This window comes from Corvus kubaryi, unplaced genomic scaffold (genome assembly GCF_017639235.1).
Source record: "Corvus kubaryi isolate FWS band 111438036 unplaced genomic scaffold, C.kubaryi_AGA036_p1.0 78, whole genome shotgun sequence".
NCBI classification, from domain to species: Eukaryota; Metazoa; Chordata; class Aves; order Passeriformes; family Corvidae; genus Corvus; species Corvus kubaryi.
The window spans coordinates 8,463,184-8,489,123 of NW_024582065.1; the positions used below are offsets into that span (position 1 = coordinate 8,463,184).

The 25,940-nt window shown below is 46.7% G+C and overlaps 2 protein-coding genes across 3 annotated transcripts in view; both read right to left on the bottom strand.

Moving 5' to 3' along the window:
• Nucleotides 1–556, bottom strand: part of PHF19 (PHD finger protein 19) — an 8,317-nt gene extending 7,761 nt beyond the window's left edge. Inside the window, exon 1 of the mRNA XM_042052323.1 lies at nucleotides 379–556. Within this exon, the coding sequence (XP_041908257.1) occupies nucleotides 379–465 (87 nt within the window). The 5' untranslated portion in view covers nucleotides 466–556. The remainder of the gene's footprint in view (nucleotides 1–378) is intronic.
• Nucleotides 557–4,079: 3,523 nt separating this feature from the next.
• Nucleotides 4,080–25,923, bottom strand: TRAF1 (TNF receptor associated factor 1). Of its 2 annotated transcripts, none has more exons than XM_042052474.1 (11): nucleotides 25,623–25,923; nucleotides 15,411–15,631; nucleotides 14,587–14,671; nucleotides 12,684–12,782; nucleotides 11,633–11,794; nucleotides 9,482–9,544; nucleotides 8,826–8,891; nucleotides 8,161–8,601; nucleotides 7,506–7,683; nucleotides 6,796–6,944; nucleotides 4,080–5,701 (listed from the first exon to the last, which is right to left on the bottom strand). In XM_042052474.1, the coding sequence occupies exons 2-11, from the start codon at nucleotides 15,617–15,619 to the stop codon at nucleotides 5,486–5,488; spliced, it is 1,668 nt and encodes a 555-aa protein (XP_041908408.1). In that variant the 5' UTR covers nucleotides 15,620–15,631; nucleotides 25,623–25,923; the 3' UTR covers nucleotides 4,080–5,485. The 2 variants fall into 2 exon arrangements, with proteins under 2 accessions (XP_041908408.1, XP_041908407.1); XM_042052473.1 differs by lacking the exon at nucleotides 25,623–25,923 and adding an exon at nucleotides 17,056–17,449.
• Nucleotides 25,924–25,940: the final 17 nt, after the last annotated feature.

Below are 25,940 nucleotides of genomic sequence, written 5' to 3' on the forward strand. Positions count from 1 at the left end.
CGCACCGCGGTAAGGGCGGCCCCGGCACCGCGGGGGGGCTGCGGGGCGCGGCGGGGGCCGGCCGCGGGGCGCCATCTTCCCACGCTTCCCCCGCGCTCCCGCCGGCATTGACGTCCCGGTTATGCAATTAGCGGGGCCGCCCCCGCCGCCTCCCACGGGTCCGGTCCCACCGCAGCGCAGCGCATCCCCGCGGCACCCACCGGCACCGCACGGGCCGGACCGGCACGGCACCCAGCAGCACTGACCGGCACCGGCATGGCACGGACCGGCGCGGACCGAACCGGACCGGACTGGCACCGACCCACTGGCATGGCACGGACTGGCACCGACCCGCCGGCACCGACTGACCGGCATGGACTGGCATCCATAGGCACCTACCGGACCGGACCGGCAGGGCACATCCCAGCTCTGCACGGCACGGCTCGGCTTGGCCCTGGCCGGTGCCCCGGAGGGCGCAGGCGGCATCCCGGGGGCCAGGACGGGGAACACAGGGTCGGCCACGCACCCACCGCCCGTGGAGAGGCACCGTCACCCTCTGCCACACGCGGGACCTCCCCGCCTGTCCCCCTCCGAGCCCTGGCTGCAGCCAGGAAAGGGCTTCCCCTGGTCCCCCGGGATGGGGGCGGGCAGGGAGTGGGATGCGGGAGGGGTGGGATGCGGGCAGTGCCTGCGCAGCATTGTCCCGAGAGGGAACGACCTGTGCTCGCCGGGATTCCTGGAAGCGGGAGCAGCCTTTCAGCCTTTCTCTGAATCTCACAGAGAAAATCAATCACTGTAAAAATGCTTCGGTCGGTGCCAAGAAGAAATCTGTAGGATTCGCTGTTTGTTGGAAAGCGATCCTGAAAAAGCAATGTTTTCCAGGCTGCTCGGGCCATAGGAGAGCTGATTCCCGAGGCGAGGTCCGGGCCAAGCGCGAGCAGAGCCCGTACGGCTTTTCCTGTCCGTGATGGATGAGCTCCTGCAGCTCCAGGAGCTGGGGCCCAGAGCACACGTGCAACAAAGCTTGAACTGCAAGCGAGCAGCTCCCGGGCGCCAGGGGTGAGCGGCACGGCACGGGCTGAGCCTGCCTTCAGCGTAGGAATCATTTATTTAACCAAACTTCCCCATAAAACATCGGTGTCCGAGTGCTCGCTGTGATGCTGCACCTGCGGAGGGCCCGGGAAAGGCGATTCCCTGAGCGATCGGTCCGGCACGGCCGCGCTGCTGCTCCCGGTGCATGGCTGCGTGAGGAGAGCCACGCTGTGCCCTGTGTGCCGTGTGTGCCAAGTGTGCCATGTGCGCCGTGCCACAGGGTGCCGTGTGTGCCATGTGTGCCATGTGTGCCATGTGTGCCATGTGTGCCATGCCGTTGCACGCTGTGCCACGCCATGCCGTGCCACATCCCTACCCAGCCCTGGGCCCCAGCTCCCCGTGAGTCACACCGGGATACGTGTGAGTCACCTCAGGACTAAAATAACCCCGCAGCACAGCCCTCGAAGCCCCGCTCCTCGCTCCGTGCGTTGGGGCTGCTGGGTTTGCCCGGAATCCCACGGGTTGCTGCGCTCCCGGGACAGCGTTCGTGTCCCAGCCCGTCCCCGTGGGGCCCGGGGGAGCACCACCCTCCTGCCCGGCGCCCGTGGCTGATGTTTGCGTGTTGGTTGCTCGCCGCAGGAATGCGGATGATGTGACAAACGCTGGATCGAATTCACCGGGGGTGTAGGCAGGGACAACCTGGCTGAAACCTCTCCACACGGAGAGGGCACCCCAAACCTGCCAGCTGCCAATGGAAAGAGCACGGGAACCTTGTGCTGGGACTAAAGTCCCAAACAAAAATGAAAAAACATCCCAGAATTTGAGATGTATCCTCTATTTTCTAACCAGAATGAAGCAACATCATCACATTTAACTCTGGTTTCTTTGCAGGTGCTCCTGCTGCAGCATCCAGCAATCCTGGCCTCAGATCCCACTGCAGAGAGCTACTGGGTGCTGCCCTTCTCCTCCTCTTCCTCCTCATTTTCCTTTCTCCTTCTCTTTTTCCTTCTCTTCCTCCTCCTCTTCCTCTGCACACCCACTTGGCTTTTCCCGCACACCCTGGCGGGGTGGGGGAGCCACTGGATATCCCATTTCTTTGGCACTGTGGGATCGTGGCCCCTGGCAGGTGCTGGAGCAGGGCTGTGACAGCGCCTGGAGCAGCTGGACACTGGTTTTGCATCCAAGGCTGACCTGCTCCCCGTGCTGGAATAGGGCAGGAATGTCCGGTCATTAAAAGCAGATTATTCTGTAAGCAAGGGAACAGGAATGAACGAGAGCCCCAAAACTGGTGCAAAGCTGAGGGCAGCAATCCTACACTCTCCTCGGCCAGGGAGTGGAGCCAGCACAGGCTCCAGGGCAGGACTCCCGGCTCCTTCCCCGCTACGGAAATCCCAAACAAAACCAGCTTTTGCAGAAGGATTTGAATGAAGCCCCGTATAGTTAACGACTCCAAAACTCCCTTTTTTCCCTCAAAACCTTTTAATTGCTCCCCCATACCCTGCACTTGCCGAGTGGGGAGGTGCTTTCCTGCTTGCACGAGGATGGAGCACCCGGGGAATCATGGCCCAGGCTGGATCAGAGCCTGTGGAGTGTGCAGGGAGAGCAGCTCCCAGCGCTGCCTCTCTGCTTTGAAAACTGCCCAGAAATCGTTGCAGCCTCTTTTCACTGTGTTTTTCTTTCTTTGAAAACAGGAGTGGGAGGAGGGGTTGGTTGTTGGCGTGTAGCCTTGGAGACCGAAGCCGAGGAATATTGAATGGAAACCCAAACACGGGGCTGCCTGTGAGCTCCAGGCCTGGCGAGGAGATCGGATCTGCAGGGACGGCTCTCGCTGGCTCCGGAGCCTCCCACGGCTCCCAGCACGGCTCCCAAGTGCCACTTCCAGCTGCAGGAGCAGCCGGTTCAATAGGACACATCCCTGACAGTAGAAGTAGCTCCCACAAGTTGCTAATTCCCCCTCTCATCCTTCTGTTCTGAGGGTCTCGACCACCTCTTCACCGAAGCCAGCTGACTGACCAACACAACCAGTTTAAGCCACTGTGTGCAAGGCTTGAGTTCTTTCCCTGTCCTGAACAAGGGCTTATAAGCCTAAAATTTGCCCCTTTTCTCAGCTTCATTTGTCCATTCTAAAAAAAATCATTATTTTTTCCCTCCAAACCTTGTCCTTGATTATTTCAGACCATCGTAGCTGCAGGAGCATTTTAACTCTTTGCCAGCCTGGCCATTAAACACAGAGCAAATGCTGCTGATCTAACTCGCTGAAATTCTCCGTGACTTTTCTGCATCGTTTGATTTGATCCAGGGAAAAAAAAATCAAAACCAAAAATCACACAGAAATGAATTGCTGGATCAGAGAGCTCCTGATATCGCCCCGATTCCAGCTCCTTTAAGTGTCAGCCACTTCCTTATCAAGACGCCTTTGCGGCTGGAGGTCTTGGAGATGAGAACCAGGAGCCCGTTCCAGGAAGAGCCGGGCTGGCAGCGGAGCCCCGCGCCTGGAAAGCGGCTCCGTGCATTCCTCACGGTCCCGCTCCGGCTCCGGCCGTGCTCCTGGAGCCCTTTCCAAGGATGGAAATGCCCTCGGAAAGGAGCCTTGGGTCCGAGGGGTGGCTGCCATCACAACCAGAGCAGATCAATCTGACATTTGGCTGCTTTCTGCCGGCTGTGCCTGTGAAAGGAGGAGCACCGGGCAGCGGGGTTCGTGTCTATTTGTTTATTTAGCATGGATTTCATCCATATCCGTCTTTTTTTTTTTTCAAACTGATCTCTCTCTGTGGGCTCTGTTGAAGAGCCTGTAAGTGCTCTCCCAGCTGGGCGGGTTTGAGGGAAATGGACACAGAGATGTTCTGGGCATTTCTGCAGCTCCTGAGCACAGCTCCGAAGGGACCTTCCTTTCCCCAGCAAGAAGGAAAGAAAAAAGCAAGGAAGGAAAGTGCAGCACAGCTCAGCTGTTTCTATAACAAATCCTCATCATCACATCTCCAGGTTGCCCAGTTCCCTATCTGGCAGCGAAAATAGCACCCAAACCTTTCTTAAGTTAGTGAGCTTTATTTAGGAAATAAATAAAATCGTAAGAAAATATGAATGATTTTAATAAATACAGCACTTGTCATAGTGATACAGCCAGGAAAAGCATAATATATTTAGGTAAATTACTCCAGTGTCGTGACAGGGGCTGGCACATAGCTGGAAAAAATCACTTTCTGTCCCTGGAAGAACATTTGAAAGATAGAATAGAGGAAAAGACACACAGATGTGATGGCAAAGAATATCCAGTTCCTTCCCAACAATCTTTGATAGATATTTGTTTATGGGGTGGGTGGTTTTGAAATTTGATGCTTTATCACAACTAATTATTTTAAAAGCTGTTGCCAAGATAGAAGTGAGAGATTTTGCACACATGCAGACGGTCCCAAGCTTGTCTCAGTTATTAAAAAAATTATTCATTCTTTACCTCCATTAGAAAACCCAAAAAGAACAAAACCATTTCCAGCAGTTAATTCTATTTTAGCATGCAAAGAAACTTAAACATCAGAGCACACAAAAGGAATTAAGCAAAAAAGAAATCAATAATTTCTAATAAGTCACCTGCCTTGAAGGTTCAGGAAGTGACTGGACATTAAACCAAACTACTCAGTGACTGACATTAAAACCAAACTCTGACCCCACCTGGAGCAGAGCTCTGGCCTTCCCAGAGCTCTGTATCCACAGTGGGAAAGCCCCAGGGCTCCTTTGGAAATCCAAGAGGTGATTCCCCCAAGGCACAGTGTAATCTGGTCCTTGTCTGCTGATGCAATACAACATCTCCTTACAGAGCACTGAAAGAGGGGTCTGAAATAAACAGCAAGAAATAAATCCCCTGGGGAAGGGACTGCAGCCACCAGCGCTGGCCACGCTCTTGGCTTCCAAGGTCATGGGGAAGCACAGAGACACCTGATCTGAGCCTCAGGGGAAGGAATCTGTCCCTGCTCCCACTGGGGAACAGCCAAAATCCCCCCCTGCGGCTGCCAGCCAGCGAGGGCTGACAGGAGCTCCCTCCCTCCCGGCCAGGAAAGGGAGCTGCACACCCGGCAGGGCTGCCCGAGGATGGGACTGCTCAGCCTCACCCCACAAACCTGTCCATCCCAGGGAAGGGAATCCAGCCACACTCCCTGCCAGGCACCCCGGCAGCACCACAGCCACAGCAGGGCCAGCTGGGAGGAAGAACAGCCCCTTCTCCACGAGTGTGGGGTGGGGGTGACTGAGACTGACACCTAAACCATGAGAATTGCCTGGTTTGGTGAAACAATCCCATTCCAGCAGCTGCTGCACGGAGGCAGCTCCAGGTGATGGCAGTGGGTGCAGGGGATGCAGGTTCAGGCTCTGTGCATTTTGTGTACACAAAAACTAACACAAGCTCTCAAACTGATGGCTTTTTTCTCATAATCTGTTGACATTCAGCAGGTGACTTCTGCGTACAAGCGTATTTCAGGATTTGCTAATTTGTTTCTATGATGCATTTAAGGAAAAGCGTGTCCTCTTTTACGTAGGCGTGCTTGGGGGACTGCAGTTTGGACAAGGGGAGGAACATGGGGCAGCCACTGGCCACATTCATGTCGTTCACTGGCCTCTGGAACGATGCAGAAGTCAGGTCCGGGCGAAAGGCATCAATTATGTGTTCCCTGTTATTTTGGTCAAGCAACATAAATGTCACCTGAAAAACAGAATGTGGCAATGAGGAGTTACTGGAGTGAAAAACAAAACAAGCAGGGACAGAAGTGCTGCAAAAGCAGCTGGATGCTCCACTGATAATTGAATGCAAACTGTAACGAATGTTTCCAACCTGCAAGGTCAGTTCATGTGAACTCCCAGATGAAGTTTTTAAAACTTTGCTACCCATAAAACAAAATTAAATTAAATCAAGTAAGGAATTATTCCTTGGTAGAGAACTGCACAGTCCAAAGGCTTTTTTCCTCTCTCTCTCTCCTGACAACTTAAACAGCCCCTGGGTTTGGTTCCAGTCATTACATTTATTCTGTTATTGTGGTTTGGAATCAGAACAAACAGCTCAGCTGCCCGTGCACAAATATGTGAAAGACACAACCTAAATATCAGTATAGAATCTCCCCACCTCGTTACCCCCTTTATTAACTCACTGTTCTTTAGTTTGAAACACGAAAGGTCTGTGATAATCTTTTAATACAGTGAGGATTGGGAACTTTGATTTCTATTTTCTTGGCTGCTAACTCATAGCAAAGCTATTTACAGGAAAGGCTTACAGAATTATTACCCCACAAAGGCAAGTGCCAGAGCAGAGATCAGGCCCTGCCATGGTTTGTCTGCTTTTCTAACCACTGTTGCCATTATCAGACCACACTTAGGGGAAAAAATAAGATCAGGATTACATCGGATATCTGTGGCACCTTTGTAAGTGGAACTCTCACCTCACCCTTCTGACGTCTTCAGGCAGCAAATCATAATTGCCTCCTAAACTGATATTATCTATGTTTAGCAAGAGCCAGGAGAAAATGTGTCTGTGGCTTTAGCCCAGGTGGACACAGGCTGGAGTATTGCAAACACCACGTTCCGGTGTCTGAAAATCCTACCTGGCAAAGCTTGGAGTATCAGCAGGAGCAGCTTTCCCTGCAAGGGACTCCAGAGACAAATTACTGGCCAGGATGGCAGGACGGCTCCTCACCTTTGGAAAGGGATGTGGGAAAGCACTCAACTTCCACTAAATTCCAGAGAAAAAGTCACCTTGTGTTGACCTCTGGCGGGGATCAGATATAGAAAGGTTTCCCTTCTCACCTTGTGCCTGAAAGGCCACGGGAGCAAAGCGTCGTAGTCTCCTTTCATGACAACGAAGAACAGGGACATGTGGGTTCCTTTCCCTGTCCCATCCCCGTTCAGGTACACCCTCAGACACACCTTGTAGCCATACTTTGCAGTGTAGAAAGCTGAAAATCAGAACTCTTCGTTAGTAAACCTTTTTTGGGGGAAAAAAAAGACATAATGAGTGTTCTGGCATATGGGAAAAGGTAACGTGTGACGTGGTTTGCTCTCGCAGAGAGGACAGACAAATCAGTACTCCCTGGAGATTATAAGCAATGAAAATCCAGTGGTTGGAATTATTTAGTGCCTCAAACCTTGGTGACAGTTACCTGCTATTAGCCACACAAGCACATTTTACCTAATCTAATTATTTCCCACATGGGAAAGAGCTGCAGCCGGAGCCACATGGTGCCAGCAGGCACCGAGGTGAGGATTAGGAGGGATGGATCCACTGCAAGCAGCTGTGGTGGAGGGCAAAGTTTAGTATGACAGCCTAAACTAAAGCACAGCCCTCTGGAAAAGCACATCCCAGTCCCCTGATCTTTGCATAAACAGCATCTTGGTTTAAGGAGCTGTTTTAAAGATCCTCCTGCTGGGACGAGCAGAAAGAAGCAGAGTTCTGGAGAAATGGGGGGGATTCTGAAGGACTGGGGTTTGTGAACACACACCTCCATCTTGTGCTTTACCTGGGGAATACAAACCGACTGTCCTGCCAGTCACAGAGTCCTGGAGCTTCCTGCCAACGTCTGTTATTTTCCAGAGGAAGATCCCGTCGTAGGAGGCTTGCTCGGAGAACAGCAGGCTCTTGTGCAGGCTGCTCAGGCCCGCGTCCTTCTGCGTCAGGCACCGGTGCAACTCTGCAATCTAGGGAAAAAAACCAGCCCTCAGTCAGCCCCCTGCTCCAGGCTGTGCTGCAGGGGTGGCTGAATCCTTCTGGAGTCCTCATGTTCTGGAAGCTCTGCTTTGATTTCTTTCCAAGTGACAGCTATGTGTCAAAACATACATGGAGATGTTGTTTGGGCCTCCAGGCAAAGTGCTGCTTTGTAAGAGGATCAGGCAATTAAACAGCTCTTTTGCTTGCTCACAGTCTGATCGTGGCAAATTCTGAACACTCAAAACCCTCAGGAATATCTCACTACCTAAACGTGGATTTAGAGAACAAATTTTAGAGAACCCTGTTTGAAAATGCATCAAACAACAAAAGGGTCCTTGAGATGTGTCCAGAACTTAACACTTCACAGCTCAAACTCCCCGTCCTGATCCCTAGCCCACCTCTCCCTGACGTGTGTCAGTGTTTGTTGTCTATAGAACAAGCACCCAGACAATCCTTGCTGTATTTACCTTCAGCTCAAGGCCCCGTATTATGTTCTGGTCCAGTTCGCTCTGTCTCTGGAAGGCCAGGATTTCCAAATTAGAGCTCTCCACCTCCTTATTGAGCACTGCCACAATGTTCTCAAACACATGCAGCTTATTTTCTAGCTCAGAAATCACTTTCTCCCTCACGAGTTGGTGCAGGACAGACTCATCTTCAGGAACAGAAGATCCAGGGAAACAGTCCACCTCTGGATCCCCACTGATTTCCAGCCCTGCTGGGATCTGCAGGTCAGAGATGCTTTTTCCTGCACTCTTCACTGGGTTCAGCTCTGACTGCGGGGTGAAGCCCGGTGCAGCTTTGGCTGCAGAGCACAAGGTTCCCTTCAGCTGCCTCATGTGCTGCAGCAGGAGCAGCATGTGGGCCCCCACTGCAGATTTCTCATGCTCCTTTATCTTCTCTTTGCTTCCCTGGAAGGAGACAACACCGTCAATGCACCCTCTATGAGCACCACAGCTGGCCTGGGGCCAAACCCAGCAATCCTGCAGCTCCTTGGGAGATGGAAAAACTGCAAGGTGCAGGAGCAGCTCCATCATCTGGCACCAGAAGTGCTGATTCTGTTTTCAGAGACACTACCCTGAAGGGAATGTCCAAACCAGGGTGGAACATTCCTGAAGGGACCTGTTTCACTCACCCTAAATGTGCAGCCAATTTCAGAGAAACGACATCCATCCTTGTTGGTTGAGGATGTAGAGTGGCTCTGCCAAAAAAAAAATGCAGAGGAAATAATCAAATACTAATTGCAAGGAACTCTTTTATTTCCCTACAAACAGCTAAGCCACAAACCCAGCAGCTATAAATCAGATGAATCCAAGTCAAGGTATTTCCACAGCTTCTGGTGCCCAACCAGCTTTAAAAATTGATGGTAAATCAATTAAGAGTGTGGTTGATTGCAAGTCTCTTGCACACAGCCTGGCAGTGAGGTGTCCATCTAACAGACCCCATAATGACAGAACAGAATTGAATGAACCACAGGGATCACCTGGTAACAACTTCTCATAAATCAGATGCTTTAAATACACTGCTATACAGCACACTCCTCTTGTGCTCACATGGCTCTCACTCAGTGTATAAGAGGAAACAAATATTTGCCCATTTTACAAGACTAACTGAGAAGATAATTTAGTGAAGGTAATTGTGGGAGCAGGGAAGGGAAGGCAGTCAGCAGAGCTTTGCTGGGATGTAAAGAGCACCCAGATGCAACTGCTGGATCTGAAGATGTTCTCAGGTGTTCATTTAATCTAAATGAAATAAATAAAGCTGCATTGCACTCACTCCTCTTTCACCCACCTTCTCCTTTGAAGCTGTTTCTGTTTGCACAGGTTTTTGTTCCTTGCCTTCACACAAATGCTCCTGTCATTAAAACAAGAAGGAAAAAAATCAGTATTTAATTATTGACCTGCAAGGTGACCCTGGGATATTGGATACAAGATTGGCAATGTCCAGGTCTTGCCAGGTTCAAACCAGAGTTATGTGAACACACACAAAATGTACACTCACATACCTGCAGTGACAAGCAGGGGGTTACAGAACAGGAAGCAACAATGACCAGCAGAACAGGAAATTCAAATATATACACAGATATATATATGAATATAAACAGGTTACAGCACAGGAAACTCCAATATAAATTCTAATACAAATATAATTCAAATATAAACTCCTCTTGCATTGACTTCATACAGTTTGCTCAATGTGCAGCCCCTTCTTGCATCCTGCTTATGAGCAATTTGGAGGCTGGAATCCAAATTTTCCATCATGATGTGCTAATGCAAAATGCATCACCACTTACAGGAGGCTTCCTGCCATTTCTTTCTCCAAGAAAGGTAAAGTGATCCCCCTGCCATTGGTCGCTGCATCTGTAATATCTGTATTTAACACAGCAACTGTCAGCTTTCCATTCACACTCCTCGGAGGGGGTGGCTTTAATCTTCATAAACTCCTTTGCATATCACTTCTGAGGTTTCCCTTTCGATTCTCAGAAATGCAGCCACGGGGTTTTCTCACTCTCTAACTAATTTTTAAACACTCTTTGTCTTGCCATTGAACAAATTATGCCTTTATCTTATTTATTTCGACTCTTTTACTCCTTCAGATCACCAATTCCTTGAGGGGGAGAGGGACTGGAGAGGAGTTTATTTAAAATAGAGAAATGTAAAAAATCAAAGGACCTGTAACTGAATGAATAAGAGGAACAGAGCAGGAGCAGAGCCCAAAATTTACTCCCAGAGGGTTGTGGACACATGGAATACCCACAAATAATCAAAAGTTTGAAGTCGGTGCAAATTTATTAAAGCAGATCATGTAACCAGAATTCTACAAATACTAAAGGAGAGAGAGAAAAAGCCACACCTCAAGGCCAACCCCCTCTCAGTTGCCAAGGTTTCCCAACCAAAATATGAATTAGGTGGCAGCTAAGTGGGATGAGTGGGAGGAAAACAGCTCTGAAGCCGCTGGAGCTGCGGTGTCAGAGACCCCTGAGCAGAGAAAGGTGCTCAGGGAACGCACCCAGCTCAGGTTTCCTCCTCCAGCCCGAGCCTGCACTCACGGAAGGCTGAGAGGGATTTAGTGTTGCCACCTTCTGGTATTTACAGTTTTGGGAAACACTGGATTTAGCACTGGGAAGATGTGCCTGGGTCCAGATTCTCCTCTCTCTGTAGGTTAGTAAAGGATGAAGAGCACAGGCAAAAGCTTCCCAAGGAGTAGATTTTAACAGAGCACCTGATTCTTACCCCAGGAGGAGTCTTAATTCCTTACAAATCTCTCAGCTCAGTATTTGGAAAGGCATCAATTTGTGACACTTTGGACATGCAGAGCTACCCACTACTACTTACATCTCTGAAATATTCATATGTGGGTCTTTAATCACTCTGCCCAACTCCAAGGCTGGCAATTATTCCCTTGAAATCATTTAGAGGGAACAATATTCATTGTTTTGAGCAAAAACCATTAAAATATACAAAGCAAATATGTTTGAATAGTCACTGAGATATCAGTGGCAGATTCAGAGTATGATCTTCCTGGTCTATGGACACTGCTGATAATTTGGAGATTTATACTTCGTCAGATCTAACAGATTCTGACAGAATCCTGCCTTACACGTTCGTGGGTGGTTTTAGTTTGAATAAACTTCAGTCACTTTCAAGATCCCTTCCCTGCCTGTCTGTGCTTTTCTGCTTCTCTCTTACCTCATACTGGGACAAGTTTTGAGCCAGGAGCTGAAACCGGGGCTGCCCAAGCCCTGGGGGAGCACATGGGTACTCTGTCACATCACCAGCAGATTATCACAACCATTTTTCCCTCCAACACGTGTGGAAAAATGATCAAACTCAGGAATATTAAATATTCCCCAAGTGCAATGAAATCAGGATGGAAAAATGGCATCACCAATTATTTAAATCATTAATATAAAGACTTTATGTGAGAGAGAGATGTTCTTACCTGGTATTCAGAGCTGGCCAAGCTGCACTGGCACTGCTGACACACTGTCACATTATTGACACATCCATTTTCCAAGTGATCTGCCAGCTTCCTCCTCATCACCACATGTCCACAGCCAGTGTGACAAGGGATCAAAGCATATTCACATAAACTCTGATGCTCCTGGAAGTAAAAAGTTATAAAGCAACATGTAAAGTGCTGATTCACATTTATCTATAAATAGTCTCTGTTCTGGCAGCTCTGATCTGCATTTCTTCTGAGCTTGGGTAAAGTCCCACTGCTCAAAGTTACTGAGATTACTGGTGAAAAATTCACCAACTTTACTGGGGCTTTTTTTGCTAATTATTAATTTTTAAAAATCCCAAAACCAAAACCAAACAACTTTTGGTAAATTCAAACACAAGGCCTCCCTTAAACAGGCTCTTAGGGCTTTTGTTTAAAAACAACATGATCGTGGTCCCAGCTTTCTCCCTTGTATTCACTATTCACATTTGCATGGCAGATTCACAAACTGTGCTCATTTAAATATTTTACCTGGAGCATTTCAGATCAGTCTGAAAAGAATGATGAATACAAGCAATACATTGACACAGGAGGGAATTATTTCTCCTATAAAACATGCTAAGGACATTGCCTGAACAGTGTCCTGCAGACTGAAATACTCTGCCCTGTCACAACCTGCTTGTAGCAGCCTTGCACTTAAGTAATAAGGAAACCCCTGGAAGAAATATCAAGTTGATGTAAATTTGTGCAATGTGAATTTCATTCAGGATGTTCTGGATTTGGCCAAAGCCCTACTAAAGTTAATCACAGAACCACAGAATGAGTTGGGTTGGAAGATCATCCAGTTCCACCCCCCTGTCACGGGCAGGGGACCTTCCATGGATTAATGGCACGTTTTTAGATACTGTGCTGGAATAAACCACAGTACTGACACTGATTCTAATTAATTGTATTAATTTGTGTCTCCTGATATCCTGGTTTCATTGCCTCTCTGTCCCCATTCCAGTAAAAGTGCATATTAATCTGAATAAACTCTCTTTAAACATACTTCAAAATCTTTCATGATGCCAGACCAGCTGCATCCAAGGGTCACACAGTGGACTCTGAGCTCAGAAATCTCTTTATTAATGGCAGCATCACCAAAAGCCTGGAAAGAAAACAAAGTGAGGAAAAAACCACTGGTGAGAAAATACTCCAGCATGCATTCTTGGAATGGGACTAGGGTGACAGAAATCCACATCTTGATAAATCCTTTATTTAAAAAAAAATTACTGTACTGCACAAGACTCAGTGACAGGGCAAGTTAATCTCAGTGTAGTAGAAGCCCAAATAATTATTAAATCATTTATTTCTTAGCACTCAAAAATAATCTATCTGACTTGACATTAATTTATTGAAAATAAGCCCAGCCAACTACAGCTCTTATTTTACATTTCTTTTCACAGGAGCTGAAATATTTCACATGCAGTGAATGTGCTGACAGGACCCTGACTATGGGGTCCCTTAATGAATGCATTTCATTATCGGGGTCATTAACACCTCCTAAACGTGCTGCAGAGAGGACTTGAGGACTGCTCAGATCGGGGCTGTTTACATTTTAGCAGACACTGTGTGCTAAAAAAATACGAACCAGATGGGAGAGGGGTTTGTTCTTTGCACTATCTCAGTTTTTATGTTATTTAAAGGTGAGGAATTGTACAATTGTTATGTAACTTATGAAATACTGCACACTTCAATATTACACCTTGCACTAAAAGAGGTACCCTGGCATAAGAAGAAGCCCTGCCACAGTTAAAGGCATTTTTTTGGATACTCTGGAGGTAAGTACAGTGCAGAGAAATGCAGATTTCACATGGAATAACACAGAGCAAGGACTGGGAGGGGAAAGTTTTACAAACAGAGGGAGGAAAGTATTTATAAATGATGCCCACATTTCAAAGTTCCTGAAGATGCACCCAGCATTTGTTGGAAATGATGTACACAGGCAGATCCTCCTCCCTTCCTGGTGCCTGGCTTCATCTGGACACCCAGCAGGCAAAGGAAGGTGCCAGGCAGCCCAGAGTGGGGTCTGTTTACAACCACCCACCCACAGACTGTGCAGAAATTCCCAGCACACTCAAGGAGAATCCCACAGCAGAGAAATCCCAAACTGACAGTCAAAGCAGAAGTTCATAAGGGTTCAGCTGCACCTATTTGTGTATGAAATCTGTTATTGGGAAATTCATTGCAGAACTGAGGATTTTTTTTTTCCTGGGATATTACCAAGTTCAGCATTAACAGCAGATCCATTATTTTGCTGCTTCCTAAACTCCTAAACTTCTATGCCACTCTCAGCTGCCTATTTGTTTTCATTTTTTCCTAAAAAATTCAGACAAATTGTGTGTCTGTTGATATCCCTGCATGTAGTCAGAGAGGAGGGAAAAGCACAAGGTGGGACTGGGCATTATGGCCCAGTTTGTGTTTGGGATATAGAACAGCACAGCAATTTGCCTGGAAAATCACACAAGAAGAGATCTGCACCATTAAATTACAGATGAAACATTTGCCAGGGCATAGATTGTATCAATTATTATGTTCAGCTTCATGTTTGAAGGGTACAAGAAACCATGAGGTTGGAAAATCCATTAAAATACTTCCTAAGGATAATAAGTAACAGCTAAGACATATTATTACAAGTAGGAAAGCACCAGTTACTTTGAGACAATAAAAAGTAATCATATGGGAGAGTTTGGGATTTTACAGTGCAGAACCTGGGTTTGGAAAGTCCTGAGGCTGCCATTACACTTTTTAAAATCAAAAACTCTGGGAAATCCAAGTTATTAAAGCCTAAGTTAAAATGTGTAACGATCAGCTGCTATTGCCTTTGATATTATTCCCTTCTGAACTCCAGTCCAATGATGACTACAGAAAATGGCTAATAATAAATTAATGACCTGTGAACTACAACTTACCCTTTCTTCTGCCAATAGGCTTTCCTCACTTAAAGTGTTGGGATCTTCCTCTTTACATTTCTGGCAAATTGCATTTTTATTGTTTCTGGCAAAAAGAAAGAAGAATTAAATAACAATCCATTGGTGCACTGCAGTTTAGGAGGTATTTTATAGGCACTGACACAAACCCATGGAAATTGTAATTTCCACTCAGAATCCATAGTCTTTGTTCATGAAAAGGTCAGATCTTGAACACACTGATGTCAAAGAGGCTTTGCTCTTCTCTTTTTCAAGACCAGGACTCTGCCCATTAATCTTACCTGTATTTCACTAAAATAAGGGCAGCCTGGACCATAAATAGGAATAAAGATGGAAAGCTATTTATCTCATGAATGATGCAAAAACTCCAAGTAGGAAAGATAATGTGAAAACTAAAGTCTTCTAAAGCACAGAAAATGCCCATTTTGTTCAGACAGACATAGATATATATGACATTATGTTCATTAAAATCCTATAGCATCCCTTATCAAAAGACTGTAAAGTGCCATGGAAGGACTAAGTCAGCCTTGGACCAGTTCTTCAAGGTTAAATCAGAATTATTATGTCACAGACAGAAAAACTCTGTCAGGCCCCATAATCCACCCCACAGATTTCCATGGCGGAAACAAGGAGGAGGCAGAGAGTATCCTGCAGTCCAGCATGGAAAATCCTGCCATCCAGGAAAGTGACAGCGTGCCAGGGAGCCACAGAGTCATCCCTGAGCTCAGAGGCACAACCCAGCTCTCGGGAATGCTGCAGCCACTGCCGTGGCCCTGGCAGTGACCCTGGGCCAGCCCAGGACGTACCTTACGATCCAGGTGAGGCAGGCAGAGCAGTACCTGTGCCCACACAGCGTCTGCAGGGCTTTCTTCAGGATGTTGTTGCAGTTGCTGCACAGGTACTTCTGACCAGGCACATCCTCACAAATGTTGGTGGGGTATCCGAAAGGAAACTCGTTTTCATCAGGAGAAGAGCCGGGGGTGTCCTGCAGGCTCCTGGGGGTGCTCTCGGCCATCTGAAGTGAGCCCTGTCCGAGAGAAGGAAAAAACCAGGTGCTCAAACACGGCACACAGCTGTTTTGATGTGAGAGGATGTATCAAAGTCCTCCAGCAGTCTCAAACCCGAGCAGTGACAGTGCTGTGTTTAGCTGGGTCTGCAGTGACAGGCGCGACCAAATGTCACAGTGGGTTTTGACCTGGTACCAGCAGGAAATTACAGCTTTAAAATTTCCCTCCAACACTGCACAAAAATAGACAACGTCCTAAAAAGGGGTATTGCGGTTTTCTTTCTTTTAAGAGTTTTTAGCTTGTAGAAAGATGAGCTACAATCCCGTCAGTCCCCATCACACAGAATTGTTTCTGTAGAGTAAATCCCCAACGCCATGCAATTCTCAGCAGCCAAAATTCGTGATTTCACTTCACAGACAGAGAAACTGAGCAGCTGGTGTGTTGACAGTGACTTTCCTGAAACCATAAAACTTGTGGTGAAACAACAAAGGAAATACCAAGTCCGCAAGCCCTTAATGCTGTGCTCTTACCAGGCGCACCTGGAGCCACACACGCCATATTCACTTTGGTTTGGTAAATAAGAGCTGTGCAGTGGGATATTTTTGGAAATGCAGCCAAAACTGATTCTGGTGTCTCTTGGAAAGTTCAAGGAAGGTTTTCACCCAGGGAACTGCTGCAGTTTGATCATAATAATGCCTGTATAAATCTTTTTTTTCCCCATAACAGTACTGACACCCCACAGCCTGTCACAGTATTACCGATAGTCACGCTGACTAAGAAATCTGAAAATGAATGAATCAAGGCTGCCTTGGGCAGGCCGGGCTGGCGGTGTGACTGCCGTGAGGTGGACATGGCACACCCTGGGGTTGTCCCTGGGTCTCGGAACAAACAGCGTTTGCCATGGCCTGCTTTAGCCAATTCCCATGGTCCCTGCAGGCATCTGAGCGGGAGCTCGGCAGCGGCCGCAGGGGCTGCACAACCTGCCAGAGCCCTAAATTAAACCCGGTAACACAATCGTAATGGAAGCGGACCGGGGCTGTGGTGGCTGGGTGCCCGGGGGGACGGGGCAGACGAGCCCCCGCCGCTCCCCCGCCCGCGGCCGCGCTGGCCCAGCCCCGGCTCCTCCGCACCGGCACCGCCCGCGCCCCGCAGCCCCGGGCACGGAGCGCTCCGGCCGCCCCGGCTCGGGGCTTCCTCCGCCCATCCCGGCTCGGCGGGGCGGAGAGCGGCCGGGACCCCCGGGCAGCCCTCGCTGCCCTCCGGGCGCTCCCGGGGCGCGGTTCGGGCACCGGGCCCGTGTGTCCGGGGCCGCGGGCGGTTCTCCGCAGCGGGAGGCTGCGGCGGGGCCCGCTCCCCTCCGTCCCTCCGTCCGTCCCTGCCGCTCCCCTCCATCCGTCCCTGCCGCTCCCCTCCATCCGTCCCTGCATCCCTGCCTCTCCCGTACCTGAGCCCGGCGGCCCCGGGCGGGCGCTCACCGCGGCTACCGGAGCTGCGGCCGGGCGGCTCGGCTGGATTTCGGCGATGCTGCCTCGCTCCGGCCGGGAGGAGCGGGGAGCCCGAACCGCGCCTCGGGGCCGGCGGGAGCGGGGCTTCCCCTGCTCGGGGGACCGGCGCTGTCCCGGGCCGAGGGCACGGGGAATTGACTGAGGAAAGGCCCCGCGGAGCAAATTCCCCCGGGCGGGCTGAAATGCAGAATCTGGTGGCTGGTTCCTGAAAGCGGAGTGATGCGGGTCTGCCATGGTGGCCGGGGACTCAGACAGAAAGTCCTGCCTGCCCGGAGCGCGGGCACAGCGCCAAGTTCCCCCTGGGCGCTCGGGGCAGCCCCTGCCCCAAATCCGGGACGGGAGCCCTGAGTCCCTCTGGAGCCTCCGGGAAGCCTCGCCGGGGAAGCCCCGCTGTGCCTCAGCCGCCAACGCAGCTCGGGGGTAGCACAGCGGGGTGACACAAGAGTTCAGTAATGTCTGCAAAGCCTTCTTAGAGTGCAGAAAAGATTCTACAAAGCGAAGTTTCATATTCAGCAGAAGGTCCTCTTTGCCCCTGACACAGCTCACTTTGCTGCCACCCTACCTAGTTCTGACAGAGGATTCAGTCAGAAAAAGAGTCGTACATGCAAATCTGTTCACTCTTCCTTGTGGGGAATATCCCTGAGGGTGAGGCCCTGCTCAGAATTAAGAATAAAAGCAGAGGTGTTTCTCTAGGCGCTTCACTGGCTCGTTAATTGCTGCACTGACAAGAGCCACCAGCTGCAGGTACCTGTGGGTGTGTGGAGGCTGCTGAGGGATTTATTGTACAGCAGCGTTTGCCTCCAGTCTGGCACCTTCCCGTGCTGGGTGTGCACAGACATCCATGACAGACAGACATGACAGACAGACATGACAGACACGACAGACAGACATGACAGACACCTCAGTTCCACTTCCCTCCTCTCTCTGCTGATCTACAGCGTATCTGTAGCTGCTGATCTGATGTAGATCCAGATGTAGATCTGTAGTTCAGACTCATCAGGGCTGGGTATTAACTCAAGGCTACGAGGAAGCTGTGATACAGCCCCAGTTAGGCCTTGGCCTGAAACATTTGCTCTCACTTGGATTGTTAAAACTCATTGTAAGTTAATTTGGCCCAGGCAGTTTCTGCCAGGATGTGAGTTAGTTTCTGAAAGAGATTTTAAAAGATTTCTGGATGTGGTTTTTTGAACTTTGAGTATATAAAGAGGTGTAAGATGTTAATTTTAGAATGATCAGTGTTACACCACAGGGTCAGGTTTAGGGATGAAGTGGCAGCTCTATCTCTTCCCCGTGCCCTTAACTCACTCCTCTTTTGCTTTGAGACTTCTTGAAAGCTTCAGTGATTCTACTATACCTCTGTCTCCAAAGGTGCTGAATTACACAAAGAAACTAAAGATAAGGTTTTGGTACTTTCCAAACTCGAGAGATTTCCTGTGGTAAATTTCCCCCATATGAGATCAGTTAACTGAAAACAGGATGTGGCTCAGGGAGAGATTAAAATTTGAAGCTTAACTTTATTGTAGAGCCATTCCACCAGTGCTCAGCATTGCAGGGCACTGTGTTACTATTTAAGGAGAATGACTGTTTTATATCCTAGGGAAAAAGTGCATAAGAGAATATATTAACATATTTAATATTACCTTTTAAAAGTAAGCCAAGGTCTTGGATTTTTAATGCAACAGATTTCATAGGACACTTAAAATGGAATTTAGGCTCAGATGCTCTGGGTTTTAAAGGCTGTAGTCAAAATGAGAACTGCATTTCAGAGAGATGTTTAAGATAGGGATGTCTCATTCTATGGAAACTTAATTTTCAATTAGTATAAATTAGCTGGAAATGTGCACTTGTTCCAGGAAAACCTGAAAAATGGGTAGAAGGCAGGAAGGAAAATTTGCTAGTAAAAGCAAATCCAGTGCCCATGAGATTCAGTACTTCTAGGAACTGGAGTTGTGTGCTTCAAGTCAGGATTCCTGCCTATCCAGAGCTCTGATATGAAGGAGTTCTGTAACTTCCACATTATTACTTATTTTCTGAATGGAGCAGAGTGTCTGCAAGATTTCATTAATTCAAGATTAAAGAAAGAAGAATCATTAAATTTGATATATTGTTATCCTCACTGAACTTGACAGCTTTGCCACAATTCAATCTCTCCTCTCTAATAAAATCTTTTTACATGTTTCAGTTTTATCTGTCTCTGCTGCCTACTACCAGTTGTAGCTCTGCTTTGTTACAGTGATACCCTGAGGACCAGCCCAGCTCTCATTACAAGAGAAGGAAAGTTTCCCACTAAGTTTCATAAGAGCTGGACTGTAATCCTCAAAGAGACATCAGGAATCAATTTTATCTTCTTTATCCCTGCTCGGCCTCAAGATTTTTCCCAGATCATGTTGTCTGTAAGATAATATTGTCCTAGGAATTTTTTCCTCCAAAGAATAGATGCTCTGGAGCACTTCTTCAGCATTGGACAGGAGAAAAGCACCCAGAAATAGACACTATATATACGTATATGTATGTATATATGTATATCTGTGTGCCTTATTTCAGTCACTAAAGCAGTTTCCACAAGCCAAGGAATCACCCTGAAGAGGAGAGAGAAAATGAAAGTGTTTCTCTCTGTCAGTGGCCTTGATGGTTTTCTACAAGCAGGAGTATTTCAGAGTAAATCATTGAGAGATTTCTGAGCCTGCCTCTGACTTTAGGCCACCACACAGATCTTCATTACATTAAGAGGCTTCCTGGTGGAATCGTGCCTCAGCCACTGTCCCCCCACACCAGGACAAACGTGGGGTGCCATGTGTGGGCCCAGCATGGACCAGTTTGTGCCAGTTTCCCCAGCTGAAGCTCAGCTCTCCGCTGCAGCCCGGCCACATGAAGGGTTTTGCTGTACTTGTGGTTGTGCTTCTGTTTCTCTTAAAGTACACAGAGCCTGAGCTAAACTGGAAAATTCTGAGCTGCTTATTTCCATTCTTAATGCTTTGGAGAGAACTCTGGGAATGGGAGCTGTGCCCACAGGGAAGCCTGCCAAAACACTCTTCCAAAGCTCTGGATGTGACATGAAAAAACAAGTTCAGATTCAGTATCTTTTGACTCTAAACCAGCTGGGAAAATGTGGATATTCCATTGATTGACTGGGACTAATTAGTGGAAACAGAAAAAGGAAACATCAGATTTATTTAATGTCTTCATTAATTCTCATAAATGACAAGAACTGAGGGGAGAGTGAAGGTTATGGTAAATCTCCTTTAACCCTTTCAGAAGTTGCTCATTTTGCTAATAACAGTAAAAAAATAAAGACGTTTAGAAGATGTTTTCCACATGACAGAAGCAGAAAGAGACTGACTCTGCACTAACTTGCATCTCTCTTCCACTGACACCACAATTCCTTTTGCTATTGCAGAATGACTAATAGCATCAGGCTCAGCTTTCCAATAGTATTTTTTCAACGTGATTCATAATCCTGAGTAATTTCCACACCACCACTGACATGTCTATTTGTACCTGTATTTTACAGGCAACACACCCAGGTAACACAGAAGTTCCAAGTGTTATCTGAGGTTTCACAAGAGGAAAACAAAATTCTCTTTACAGATATTGTAAAGAGAAAACAAAGCCCTCACCAAAACACTGCCGCAATAAGAAGGAAAACTCAGAGTGTTCACAAACCAAGATGTTTTTAAGGAGGACTCTCAAGGAGAAAGGAAAATAAATTTTGAGCATAGGAGGAGCCTGAATGAAAAAGTAAAGTTGGAAGTGGGGAAAGCAGGTGTAAAGAGTAACATGTCTATTCTGAGCAGGGGAAACAGGTAAATGTTTAAACTCCTGAATAAAAAGAGCCCCCTCCTGAGGCCAAACCTCTTGGCAGCTGTGCCAGTGATGGGACTCCAAAAGCCCAAAATCCCAGACATGTTCCCAGCAGCGTCCTTGGACTCCAGCCAAGGAAACAAAACTTGTAGCTCCACATCCAACATCTGAATCATAAACTGGGTGTTGAAACCCCAAAGCCAGTGAAGGAGGCACACAGGGAATGCTCCCATCTGTCCAGGGTCAGGAGCAATGGAAGCCTGGAAGAAACCAAAGCGCAGCCTGGCTTTGGAGGGCAGCAGTCCGGAACTGTGGCGAGGTTTCACAAGCAAAGCCTGGGTTTCCCTGGGGCAAGATACGGACTGGAAGGAAATCCAGCATTTCCTAAATCTGGTTCTCTAAAGCCATATTTAACAGTTTTTCTTATCATGAATATCTTCAAAGCCCAGTGACTCTCCTGGGAAGTGTTTCTGGGCTGGGACTAATCCCAGGTGAGAGCTGGGCACGGGGATTGGCAGGATCAGCACGGACACGGGACAGGGAATACACAGCAGCTCATGTAGGTTTAGATACATCCCCCCAGTTTCTGCTATAAATCCATGGAATCCTGCTAAATTATGTCACAGATTAATTTGATCCCTCATGGTTCCATAGGAAGCTTTTGATCCTACCTTGTTTTTGAGATTCCTGACCAAAACAGAAGCTTAGAAAAAAGCCACCCTTTAATAGATTGGTGACTCCAAACTTTTGGAATTACACTACTGCTGGAAATGAATGCCCATTTCTACCTCCCTGTCAGAGCCTGGGGATGAATATTCTCTAGGACCTTCCAGCAGAAGGTTTTAATGGAAAATTTGATGATTTAGGCAGTGAAAATGACATTTTTATGGCATATTGCTTTTTATAAATAATGAAGGAAACCTGGCTAATCAGACCCTGGCAGAGACAGACAACTCAGCCATGCAGTAAAGGAATGACTTCAGTCACAGCTGCCATTTAGGCCCAATCTGTCACCAACACCTCAGTTTATGTCTAAAGATTGCAAATCACCTTTCAGCAGGTACAAACTGGCACAGTGCAACGTGAATCTCCTCAAGTGGGGATGTGTGAGGTGTTCCTGACATATTTCCTCTTTGGAAAGCAATTTTCCCATTGGCTTTTTGTGCTGCAATTGAAGAAATCCTGTCTCTGCAGCTCTAGATATCAAGTATAGCTCCTTCAAAATGATTGCAACAACACTGATTTGTTCTAGCTGAGGATGTGCTCTTCATGGTACAAACTGCAGGGAACACAGAACAGCCAGTGGAAAGAATTCGCTGTGGAGGCTCCTCTTGTAAAGCCAAATTAGACAATTCAAGTCCATGTCAGGGCTCCTTGGAAGCAGCCTCAGAGCACTAAACCCAGCTCTGAACCTCTGTGTGCTCTGGAGTCCTTTAAACTGGCACCAGTGGGGCTGCTGCCGTTAAGAGAAAATAGATTTTCCACTGTAAAGCCCAATTTTGGGGGTTTAATATCTCAGCTGATTTAAAGTGCATCAAATATAACTTTTTGTTTACTTTGCTTGTAAAAGAAATTGCCTTTTTAGTTGTCAAGTAGCAAATAAACAAAGGAACTATAGTCTGAGCCACAGCACCTTAGGAATAATCTGCATTTCGTGACTTCTGGCTAGGAATGTGGGTAAATATAACTATTTTATAAATAAGCCCCTGTGTATAACAAATATTTCCTGGGATAGAAAAGAAAGGGTTGAATAGAGCAAGATTTACTCAGGATTTCTCTGCTATTGTTTTCTACACTTGAATGTTCTTTTTTATGAGAGTTGTGGTGTTTAATTCAGTTTAGTATTTTCCAGGAAATCGGTTGCTGCTTAAACATGTATCCAAATTCCAAGTTCATTCAGAACTTGAAAAGCAAAATTTAACACAAGGACTGGAATTTTGTAATGATCCAGCAACTGGCAAAACCAAACTCTTAGTTCCCAGGAGAATGAAAGAGCCAAACCCAGATATTTCTCCTAATTAGAGATGAAAACATTATTAAATATCCTAAAAATTGAAAGCATATGTAACTCCTATAAGGTGGGTGTTTTACTGGAAAATAACTGACAGCCATGCCAAATTTCTGTGTGTTCTGATGTAAGAATTCAGCAGGAGATTAAGAACACATTTTGCTGGGAGACATGTCTAAACATTACCATTTACATAGACTGAAAATAAGCCTCTGTAGGTAGGGGTCAAGTGAGACAACCCACCGTGGATGAACACCAAACTGGCAGCTCTCAGACAGCAATTTTTTAAATTACAGAATAATCTTCACTCAACATCAAAACAGGATTTCCTTACTGTGTGTTGTTCACTCATCTCTTGCACACCCCTTCTCTAAATGGATCTACAGCCCCCTGCCAGCTGATCCCACAACTCTTTGCTTGTGGAAATGGGTGTTTGAGATTATTTATTAAAGGAGTTTTGAACTTGAAAGGAATCTTACTAAGGATTTTATTCAAGGATTTTGTATTGCTCTAGCTCTTTACTCAGAAGAGAGTCTGTCCCTACACTGAACATCCTCACTTCTGTGCAAAGATAAAAAAGAATTTTGGTGTCATATTCTGGCTTTGCATTGCCCACATGAACTGAACAAACTCACTGTGATGAAGTGAATATTTCTCCCCTTCCAGATAATTTCAGATGAGAGTGCAGCATCATAACCAAATAAAAATTACATGGTAACTTGGACTTGCACCCTCCTAGCTCATGGGAGCATTCTTCTCTTCCACCTGGTATTTAATACATGTGCTCAGGTCAGCCAAGAAAGAACTATGACAGTCACTATGGAGGTATTAAAAAGTAATAACATTAACCTGCAACAGGGATTTACCATTCTTCTTCTAAAATTGCTGGGTATTCCTAATTCCAAAGCATTTTTGACAGAGCACTTGCCTGAGTAAGGCTACCTAGGGCTTGTGGCATGTCCCAAAAGATTATACACACAAAATCACTTCTTCCCTGCTTGGGAAACAATGGCCAGAGAAAGGCACCCTTTGGCTCTCTGCCCAAATTAGTCACAGCTCTTTGGCACAGCCCAGCAGCTTTCAGCCCAGACCAAAGTGTGAGTTTCATGTGTCACTGTGCATAACAGGGTGGAATTTGGGCTATTCAAGTCACTTACCAGCTTGGGTCATTGAGATTAATTTCTGGTTGCAATGAAAAGAGAAACTAGTTCATTTTGTGATGCTTAGCTATCTAAAAACCAGTAAAATAGAAATGTAAATGTACAGAAATAGATATTTTTAAAAGAACTAAAGGATAACATAACATTAACCTTTAGACTTGTTATAATCCCTGGAATTCAACCAACTCGGGCCTGCCAAGAGTATCCAGGGAGAATCACATTCGAATGGCATCTGGTGAGTTTTCTTATTCAAAGGGAAATATATGAAAAAGGAATAAAAGTATAATGCCCAAACTTATTTAATTGCCCTCAGTGGGTCCTGCTTTCAGAGATAATCTGTGCAGGCAAGGTCAGTCATCCGTATTCTTGGAAAAGTGAGGATCAACGTGGGCTGCAGCACTCAGCTCTCTGGGCCGCTTCATTACCATGGAGGCAGAGCAGTCACCTCACACCAGAGGCTGCCTGGCCTTTGGGAACACTGCAGGAGTGGGGCAGGGAAATGCAAGTTTTTCTGGAAGCAGTACAGCTATTGGCTGGGGATTCAAAGGCTGGAACATTTGGAGACTTGCACATCGCACACATAAACAAGCGAGGAACAGAAAAACACTGTGTACAATTCAGAGGGAAAAGCACCGCTCTGATGTCCAGAATCCACAGCAAGCTTGGAAGTACAGAATGTATTCTGAAATAATTTCCATTTCATAATACAGATGAGTCACCTAAGCAGTGATTATTCCAAGTATTTCCATGTTTGCTGGGATTAATCCTGGGAGCTCTTTAGTGCCTCAGAACTCTCCGACCACGAGGCACTGAGGTTAGCGTGGCACTGAGTTCTAAAATCACTCCCATGTCATCTTCTCTTGTCCTGCTAACGAGGCCCTATGGAAATCTGCCAACATAACCTGCATGTGGAAGCAGATGAAGACACAGATACACCTTTCCCCCACATGGTTTTGCTGTGAAACTCAAGCCATGGCATGTGGGGAAGGTAAATCTTCCTGACACTGGTGTCTGTACACCCCTCCATCCTACACATGGCTAAATATCTGTACAAATGTTCCCATTTAAATACATGTATTTCAAATATTTTACTGATCTTAGTGATATATTGGATAGTTAATTCTAGGCAGAAACAGAGACACAACAAATAAGATTAAAGAATTTTTTTAAACTAGTGTCTGCAATTTGATACTTAAGAGCAGCATTTTTATGTGTTATTTTTAAATCAGGTTTCTGGTCCTTAGGAGCCTTTTTGTAGTCTGGCTCACTGAAAATCGATAGAACTTAAATGTCACAAGTCACCTGTGAAAACAAGACATGCTCCTTGTCATTTAAAGAGATAATTAGGTCTCACAATACACAGTCACCAGTTCAGAAGCAGAAATGTTTACAGGTGGCCTGTCTAGACAACCTCACTGAGCATTTCCCTGTACTTCTCCCTGCAATTTTGATTTATATCCAGTTATTACTGGACACAGTGTGAGCTTCTTGTGCTTCTTAGAAAGTTTGGAGCATTAAAAAAAAGTCAAATACTCACTGAGCCAAAATTAAAAGTTGCATCATCTCTGACTATCTTCTTTCCACATCTTAAATGTTCTGGATCAAGATATTCCTAAGAGAGAGGGAAAACAGTAATTTTAAAGTTCTTGGACGTGCTGCTTTTGGGCAACTCTTCAATATAAATAAAAATGTGTGCAACTGTACTTTGTATCAAAATCTCTCCTCAGTTTTACTGGGAACCAAGTTGATTTGTGCCAGGAGCTGTGAGCAGGAAAATTGGCCCTTCATCTTCCACTTTCCTGGAGGCAAGGCAAAGTTTTTAACTGTCAAATTCAGTCATCAAATGCAAAGTAAC

Coding starts and splice junctions, on each gene's coding strand:
- TRAF1 (XM_042052474.1), bottom strand. CDS start 15,619: ATGGCCGAGAGCACCCCCAGGAGCCTGCAGGACACCCCCGGCTCTTCT. Junction 14,672..15,410: donor TGCCTCACCTGGATCGTAAG/GTACGTCCTGGG, acceptor TCTTTTTGCCAG/AAACAATAAAAATGCAATTT. Junction 12,783..14,586: donor GCCTATTGGCAGAAGAAAGG/GTAAGTTGTAGT, acceptor TTTTCTTTCCAG/GCTTTTGGTGATGCTGCCAT.